This window comes from Mya arenaria, chromosome 1 (genome assembly GCF_026914265.1).
Source record: "Mya arenaria isolate MELC-2E11 chromosome 1, ASM2691426v1".
Lineage (NCBI taxonomy): Eukaryota > Metazoa > Mollusca > Bivalvia > Myida > Myidae > Mya > Mya arenaria.
This window is the reverse complement of record NC_069122.1, coordinates 10,643,299-10,653,244: the sequence shown is the minus strand read 5'-3', so window position 1 is coordinate 10,653,244 and position 9,946 is coordinate 10,643,299. Positions and strand designations below refer to the sequence as shown.

At 32.9% G+C, this 9,946-nt stretch overlaps 1 protein-coding gene across 1 annotated transcript; it reads right to left on the bottom strand.

Moving 5' to 3' along the window:
* Positions 1-1,599: 1,599 nt before the first annotated feature.
* LOC128232985 (coenzyme Q-binding protein COQ10 homolog A, mitochondrial-like) lies at positions 1,600-9,937 on the bottom strand. Its single transcript, XM_052946856.1, has 5 exons — positions 9,802-9,937; positions 7,396-7,548; positions 6,769-6,961; positions 6,171-6,272; positions 1,600-5,382 (listed from the first exon to the last, which is right to left on the bottom strand). The coding sequence occupies exons 1-5, from the start codon at positions 9,885-9,887 to the stop codon at positions 5,218-5,220; spliced, it is 699 nt and encodes a 232-aa protein (XP_052802816.1). The 5' UTR covers positions 9,888-9,937; the 3' UTR covers positions 1,600-5,217.
* Positions 9,938-9,946: the final 9 nt, after the last annotated feature.

The window sequence follows — 9,946 nt, the reverse complement described above, 5'->3', positions numbered from 1 at the left end:
GTGTTTTTGTGTGTTTTTTTATCAAATCAGAATTAAACTTTGCACAAAAAACACACCTAATACCTTATTTGGCGTTATCAATCCGTGTTTAAAACAAAATATTGCTCATTGCAATAAAAACTACTCACCTTTTTTAAAATGTTTCCTTCTTAAAACCAACTTAAAACACATCAGACAAATACAACTGTACACGGGGTGTAGTTTAAGGTAATAAGTGTACAAATGAAATTTGTATTCCTGATGACCACATATTATGTTGGTAGCATTTGAAAGGGTTTTATGAGTACGAGGGTTGTAAGTAAACTTCGTGGTATAATGCTATTAAATCAACAACAATTTTTATAAAATGCATATCATTTTAAATATACATTCCAATCGAAAGTAAAACATCGAACGATGTATCCTCCGTCAAAACAAGTACGTGCACTGCATGGGAGAATATTTTGAAAAAAAATGTGACGTGACGTTATATGTTGGCGTTTTTTTTACGTCGAAGCGCTCCGTGGCTGTGATAGAGTATACTGTAAAGCCGTTGTAAAACTTTTTATGTTCTATGTATTTTGACACGTGTTCGTTTGTATTTTTTGACTGCATCATTTTATTTTCTCTATCTTAACATACTAATCATATTTGAATACTGTCCACGAACTTACGAACAGCCCTCGTAGAAAAGACAATTATACATAATCACCAGTACCCACACACGTATTGGAAACAAACTTGTTTGGCATTGGAAGATTGGAAAAAAAAATCACGTTTCGTTTTAGTTGAAAATTAAAATCAAATATTCAAACTGCAATAAAATTATTAATGATGGTTCTTAGGACACGCTTTAAACATACAGTCGAACCCCGTTAGCTCGAACTCGCTTGGCTCGATTTTCTCATTGGCTCGAACTGGATGTAAGGACCAATTTCTTTATAAAGGTAAACATTCTTGGCTCGAGTTTTCCGAGGCTAGATGTATTTTCACCGGTCCCTGGAAGTTCGAGCCAACGGAGTTCGACTGTATATGTAATAAGAAAGAACTACCCTTTCAAATGATACCAAACTTATATGGGGTTACCAATAGTTTGATGACATGAACAACTTATTTGTATATCGGACATCTTGAATATATTTAGGTCGTATTTATCATTTTAAGTTGTCCAGTCATAGTTTAAATAACAACATTGTCTGTATACTTGACATACTGTCTAGCAACTTAGTTAAGTGGTCACCATTATATTTTGTCCAACTAGAATGTAGTATTTCAAGTTTACAAATCCTTTTTTTCAGCAAATCAGCAGTCATTTGTTATTGATTTTAATCAGGTGAAGCAATCTACAAGCAGTGGTTGATTCAGTAAGTGCGTAGTTTACACACTAAAATGTAGACCACCAAAAAACCCTTGATATAGTTTGCATGTACTTACACAAAAAATGGATATGTGACTGTGTTGCATAAAACCATTTATTTCGTAAGTATACACTAACAATCTTTAACCATTACTTCATGATCACAGATCAAATTGTCTACTGACCGACCATCGATCTGGCCGACAATCCAACTCCCATTTGCAAAGTGCCATACAGGTATTATATTACAACAAAAATATAGGTTGGATTAAAAATTTATTTTAGCATGTACATTCAAAATGTAAACATAACAACGCAATTACTTATTACTTTTTTTGGATTTCTGATTCTTTCTTCAGAAATTCATCTATAACACCAAATATGGTAACAACTTATTAACAATTTCTTCGACATCACTCATTTCTCACTTTTCATTCAAATTTTTTTCTTGAATTAAATTAAAACAAATATGTGCACTTACGAAACGTTTTAATTCTGATTTAAATGTACATGAAATACAAATATCTAACTTGTTAAACAATAAAACCGTTTCAATTATAAAACAATTACAACATGTACCAGCACAGCCAGCAAAAAAGTCAGTTTATTTTGCTGTACAAGACAGGGTTATCATGGCAAATGTTAAAGGGACTAGACACCAGATGGTATAATTGCAAGAAAAAAGAAAATTGTCAAAAACTTACATACAATTGACATCATTGTGTGCAGCACATTGAACCTTACTTACTGATGTATCACATCACTTATGACACATGAATCTTTCAGAGTTTTTACTTGTTCTCTTTCCAATTCCTATTTGACTTGGTTTGTCTACCACGTAAATACCGGTAAATTTAAAATACCGGTAGCGTCTATATATGTTTATGTACTAATATCATGACTTTCACAGCGTAATTACATGACTTTGTATATACACTATAAACTGGGAAACCATTATGCGCTATTTTAAAACGGGTTTACTCAGCTGAGACAGCGACAAAATATTCTTTTAATCATTTAAATAAGGTATTATCTGCCTCATACTAGCTTGTATTGACAATTGTAGGCATGTCGTGTGGAAATAATGTATTTGCCATTTTTGAAACAATCTGGTGTCTAGTCCCTTTAAAAAAGAGCCATGACGTAAACCCCGAAGCTTGTCTGTTTTTTTGCAGTTGAAAAAAAGGCATAACAATTGTTAAAGGAAGAGCTATGTGCTTTTATTTTCATAACCTTATCATCTCTGGCAACATATGTAAAAAGTTTCATTTAAAAACCTTTGAATGTTTTTGAGTTATGGCCAAGCTTTTAGATTTTACAACAGTTCTACACCATGACTATGACATTACCTGAGCTTTTGTTCTTTCAAAAACAGATAAGCTAAAAAATTGTAATTTGCACTGGCTGGAAAGGCTCACTGGTATTTAAAAACATTCAGAGCAAGTAAAAATATTTCTGTTATATGCTTTTCATTTATTAAATATTAAAAACTTAAGTTTAAAAAAAATCCCATCCTATTTTAAAAGTCTGTGGCACGCTACTGAAATAACCATTATTTAAGATTGCCCTAAGCAATGGCAATGGAATAAAATATGTCATGAATATAAAACAAATGAATCAAACGGTAGGCAAGTGTACCCATATCTGAGACAAACACTTAACTACAAAATAAAGTTGTGTATTAAAACTTCTGTTAAAGTCAGTATTATTAAAACCTCAGCAAGAAGAAGCAACACTCATCTGTTATTTCCAGTCAAACAAGGGCCATAAGTCCACAATTGTTCAAACCATAGCTGAGGACATTGCTACACATTATGGATGCCAATGCAACTGTGTAAAAAAGAGGACACCAGTACAAAATAGGAGTATGCCCATCACACTATAGACAAACTAATCATGTTTTGTATAGATCAGATAAAATGCAACAATTTCAATTTTGAAGTTTTGGGGCCAAAACAGAGGAAACACCATGACTTTTCAACCCCTTCTGAATACGAACACCTTTCAGCCCTTAGACTTTTCAACCACTATTCTTAATGCTTTTCAAGCCCTGCCTGTTTGGACTTTTCAACCCTTATTTTGAAGACGTTCAACGCCTACTTGAAATATTTTCATCAAAAGTTTTTGTAGGATTTTTTTCAGCCTATACAGGGGCAATTAAAAGAGTCAGAGTTACAGAACTTGCTATATGCTTGTGCATTGTCAATGGGAACAAGTGTACAAAGTTTCATTTGAATACTTTTAATGTTTTTTGAGCTATGATAAAGATTAAAGTTCTTGCCCACCAACACATATGACAATGATACCCAGACTATAACTGTATTTTTTTTCTTTGAAAAACAAACGAGAGAAAAATAAAGACATACCGGGTATACAATAAAATATGACACATTTATAAATAACAAATTTTACCCCCTTTCACCATATCAAGGGTCTTTAACAATAAGGATTGCTATATGAGTTATATTATCAATTAAAATGAAATATAAAAAGCAATTACAGCCTTCCTGCTTTCATCTCTCTAATCATACAGTCTAAGTTACAGAAAATTGGTGTTTTGTTCATTAGACTTACAAAATAGCTTAAATAGCATTTTACAGTTTAAATCGTCATGTTTTGACAATATGTAATACCTGAAAAAACTTTCTTTTAATGCATTGTTGCTTCAAATGACGCAAAAATATGTGTTTATGTCACTCATGATTTTTGGAGGATTTCACAATTTATATATAATGGCCAATGTAATACATCATGGGAGTATTTTACTTCAAAGATATAATAAAGTGTTAATATAATGCTGATAACTTCCATTCTCAATAACTACAATAAATAAACAACTTCTATTTTTAACCTTCATGAAAAATGGTTGTTTCTTTTCACTAGCAACTGCAATAATTTTCAGCCAAAATTAATCTAAAATTCATCAAACAAAAATAAAAAAATAACTAGAAATGTGTCCATAGGACACGGATGCCCCCACTTCGGTTTTTTGTCACAGAAAATAAGCCATAATGATTTTTGAAGTATTTTTGGCAAAAAAGGGCCGTAACTCCTAAATGACTAAAGCGATTTCCATGACTATCGAACTTGATCAAGATATTATGGTCACAAACATGTGTTTAAAGTTTGGTGAGGATTGGACAACCAGTTTTCAAGAATTAGATCTGAAACAATCTTCGGGACGTATTTTTCAAGTCTTTTTTTGCAAATAAAGGGCCGTAACTCCTAAATGACTAAAGCGATTTCCATGACTATCGAACTTGATCAAGATATTATGGTCACAAACATGTGTTTAAAGTTTGGTGAGGATTGGACAAACAGTTTTCAAGAATTAGATCTGAAACAATCTTCGGGACGTATTTTTCAAGTCTTTTTTTGCAAATAAAGGGCCGTAACTCCTAAATGACAAAAGCGATTTCCATGGCTATCGAACTTGATCAAGATATTATGGTCACAATCATGTATGTAAAGTTTGGTGAGGATTGGACACATACTTTTCAAGAATTAGATTGGAAACATATATTTTTGAAGTATTTTTGGCAAAAAAGGGCCGTAACTCCTAAATGACTAAAGCGATTTCCATGACTATCGAACTTGATCAAGATATTATGGTCACAAACATGTGTTTAAAGTTTGGTGAGGATTGGACAAACGGTTTTCAAGAATTAGATCGGAAACAATCTTCGGGACATACGTACGTACGTACGGACAGACGTACGTACGGACAAGGGCAACCCTATATGCCGCCACTTTGTGGGGGCATAAAAATTGTTGTGGCCTTCTAAAGCAATAACATTCAATAACAAGTACTAAGTGCCCTTCCCCTTGAATTTTCCCTGACGAAAAAAAATCAATAATTAATTTTATAACAAAAGCCATCATCAAGAGTTGTACACAAGGATTTTGGGTTTCTGGGCCTTGATGGATGCAGGCCCATGTAAAACCTTGGCCCGCTTTAGGAAAGCATTGACCATCTGACGAACCACTTCGTCAAAAAACATATGCGATAACTGTGAATGTAGCTTGGACTTGAACTCAAACGAAACCTGAAAAAAAGATATTTTGTGAAATTTATATTTTACTATGATTATGAAAAATATATATAATGATATTATAAGTATACATCAATAGCAAACTGAAACCGCTTCTTTAAATAAATGTATTTTATAAGATTAAAAGGTTTTGTTTGAATGTCATAACATAAAACTGGCACTGCTTCCAACTTCCATAATCGATTCATTATACAGGTTATATTCTGTCAAAAATACTTTTGCCTAGCAAATTAGCTGTTAGTAAATGTTACTGCTCTGAACTTTTAAATACGCTTAAAACACACCAATTTCAATACAATTTAAAATCAAACATCTGTTTGTATCGGTAGCTGCTAAGAATACACAAAAAAGTCATTATTATAAAGACATACTGTTACTATGATCAATTTACAACTGTTTTATAAAAAACAAGTGATTTAATCAAGCTCAACCAGTGTAGACACACTCCAACTCCTACGCAGTAATTACCATTAATGAGTGCTGCATTTTATAATGCAAAGAGAAGGAACTGCAGAATTTTATATCAATTAAGTTCCGCATTCAAGTCTTTCGTGTATATATAACATGTAAAGTACAATACATGTATGTTTGCACTTCAATGTGCCAGAAGACAATCACCATTACACTTAATTGAATGAAACTTAAGTGAACAAAGTTTAACAAGAATACATAAGGGCATAAAATACACTTCAAGTAAAGTTACCTTTCCCTTTGCAGGACTGATGGTACAATGTTTAAAGCAATAATTTGACATTCAATTATTCACTGAATGGTATACTCACAGAAAAGTCGAGGGTGCATGTGTTAGGTTGATCAGGCAATCCCGGACTGAACTTCCATATAGTAACCAGGTGACTGAACAGCCGCCCGTCCGTACACACAGACTACAATAACAATACATTACATAATTATACAACATTTTAATATATTTTGCAAGACCATTCAGAATAATTAAACAGGTCGTTCTCTTACATGATTTTCAGACCAGCTCGACCAGGGTAATATCTCAATACAAAACCACCACAGATAGACTTTTAGAAGTCTTATCCTAGTGTTTTTTTCAATATAACTGGAATGGGACTGAGGCCTTACTCAATGTGTCCCTTTCACTATAATTGGGAAGAATAATTTTGCCTAGAAATTAACAAAAAAATGCTTTGATGTAAATTGGTGTATTATCAGCCCCAAACTAGCTCATATTAACAATTCTATGCTGGTTTTGATCATAATACTGTATTTGTCGAATCTGGAAACATCTGGTGACTGGTGTCTAGTCCCTTTAAGCAATAAATAAACAAGTTATTTGATTAATTAAATTTTAGGGTCTGGGTCTCATATCACTAAATAATCTTCTTGCTTCTAAACTTCAATAGGCCATACCTTTACTATACTTGGTCGATCCAACGTCACACGTGAAGAGTACCTCTCATGCACGGGAGGAAATCCGATTTGAAGTTTACAGTCGATAACTTCAGGCCGGCGGTTTGTAACAATCGACTGCGTGCACCATGGTACAAACTGGTTGTACTTTTCAACTTCCGCAACAATATCCCACATTTGTGTGTCTGAGTAACTGAAAGACATAATTAATGATAATGTTTAATTTTTTTTACAATATATGCAGTTAAACTTGTTGCAGAATGAAAAATCACATAGTTACATACTTGGTTAAAATTATGTTAGTAGTTACAACAGCTTATTTCGTAAAGCAATCTTTAGATTTATTTATAACTTACATAGAACATACATGTATATAAATGATTATACATGAATATTGACTTTATAAATATCGTAAGAAGTTGTTTGCTCTGACATTTTGTTCCAAAGAATGTCAGAACTCATGAGCCACATTCTCAATAAATTAAATCAACAGATCTAAAGTTCTAAGTATAAAGAAAATAATACTTAATAAAACATCATCAACATCTAACAACTGGTTGAAAGGGTTAAAATAATCTATACTTCCAGTTCAAGAACAAAACAAATAGTTATGCCAGTAGTCTTTACCCAAGTAGTCTTCTTTCTGAGTATTCCTTCTTTTTGTTTCCATTACCAGAAAAAGGCAGGTCAGGAAGGGTGAAGAAAGTCCTGGTCTGTTGTATATTCACATTCTTCTGACCAGCTAGATTTGCTATATGCTGACATCGTATACATGTTACTCTGAAAAGTGATAGGAAACTTATGATAATTTAAAATCATTAGAAGCACTTAGAACTGTCTTCTTCTGCCATGTGGTCAACCGGCAGGTGCCAGCTATGCCATGTCATGACTTTCTGATCCAAACATGTGTTAAAGGTATGATGAAACCAGAAACATTTGAATACTGTGAGACCTTTGACGTAGTGACAAGATCAGCATCTATGAACTTTAAGTGTGGATCAGTAAAATACTGTCCAGTGCATCAGCCGTGTTCAATTAAAGAATTCATTCTTACTATTGAATGGAACAACCTTAATGACAGAGATAGTTGTGGGCTTCATATCAGCACTACATCTTCTGCACTAATTTATTCCCATCTCGCACACACTGTTTTCACAATCTGAACTGTAAGGTCTAGCAGTCTGGTCTTTATGGCCTTAAAACCCAAGGCCTTATTGTCTCAATATTGGCTGGATTGTTATTTAAATTTTAATCTGGGACGTTGAGTCTTTCAATTTGACAAGTATGGTCATTGAGACTGAATCTTGGCTGTATCCTGAATGGGCCATGCCGCACATATTGCTAGCTGAACACTAGCATATGACAAGCTTAAAGGATATATAAGGATGGTATAAGAACATTATTGACCATGAACCAGACATAACAGACCATATTTTGGGACAATAAACAACTGCATATTTGTGTATATTTATATGTACTTGTTTACTTTATGAAAAAAACTAATCATTTTAAAATGTGTTTGTATTCTTACATCATTCGGTCATAACTGACAATTTAACATTTCATTCATCAGGGACATAATTATTTTATATATTATTTTATTAAATAAAGATTCAATTCATATAAATATTTACTATGATATCTTGTAAGTGTACACAGGTCTTTAACACCAAATGGAATTCACTCATTTTCATGGGAATTTGACAATAGTCACATAACAAGCGTCAACTGTTTGACTGCAATTGTTCATGGTTTAAAAGGAATTTGTACAAGGATTTATTAAAATATGAAGAGAATAAGGAGGCACTCAAAACGAAATGTCAGTAACATTATTAATTATGGTCTGTTGTTTCTCTAGTAGCCACAATAATGCTTGTAAAAGGAACTTTTTTATCATGCAAATGAATGTCCGAATGTTAAAAATCTTCCCATAATGATTATTATTTTTGGGACTCGCACACATAATAAATAATTCATTACGTAAGAGTAGAGTCGCACAAACAAAAATCATTGAAGACTCTAAAGCCTCTGATTATATGGACTAGTTCCTCTAGGCTCTACATGGTCTGTAATGTCCAAAAATATATTCCGAATCGTGCTAAAATATGGTCATTATGTCCCAAAATATGGGTCACGGACACTACGGACCATGGACATTACGGACCAGACATTACGGACCAGATTTAGGGACATTACGGACCATCTTCAGAAACTTACGGACCATCATTTATAATGTTTTTAAACATTATTTTTTAATTTATTCACTCATTGGTCTTAAATTTGTTAATAAATACATGATTATTAGTGCTCAGTATGACAATGATCTTTAATGTAACTGAAAAATCCCATGAAATTCCAATGTTAAACATCAATGTATTTTTAATAACATATTATAATAATTTGAATAATAATGAACGAAATATGTGTTTATCTTATAATTGTAAATATGAATATTATTTTTCACATAATTGTTATAAATGTATAGATCTTTAACACCTTTTGGAATTTCACAAGATTTTATATTGAACCATTGATCTATTCGAACTTCATGGGATTTTTCACAGTTTTATGGAAGATATAACGTCATACTGACGGAGCACTCATATTCAAGTATTTATTAACAAATTAAAAACTAATGAGTGAATAATTTAAAAAAAAAATGTTTAAATCATGGTCCGTAAGATTCCGAAGATGGTCCGTAATGTCCCTAAATCTGGTACGTAATGTCCCTAAATCTGGTCCGTAGTGTCCCTAAATCTGGTCCGTAATGTCTGGTCCGTAATGTCCATGGTCCGTAGTGTCCGTAATTCCAAAATATGGTCGATTATGTCTGGTCCGTAATCTCCATGGTCAATAATGTCTGTAATTCTGAAGGGCAACATTGACAAGTGTGAAAAATTCATGTTATTGTGAATTTTAAATATTTGGGTCAGTTTTATGAAGTTTTGTCACAATGTCATTGTCAGTTTGTGAATGAAATGTATTGAGAAAAGAGAAAAATAATGAAGTTGAATAAAGGGTGAAATGAATTACCTCTTCACGTGCTTTAGATTTCTCAGATTTTGTGTTTCTGAAAGTAAGGAAACTTGTCTAACGAATTTGGTCACCGGTCTGGCCATCTTTTTGACGTTATGTCAAGATCAGCCAATGTCAAGGTCGGCAATTTGTGGTTCTCGGC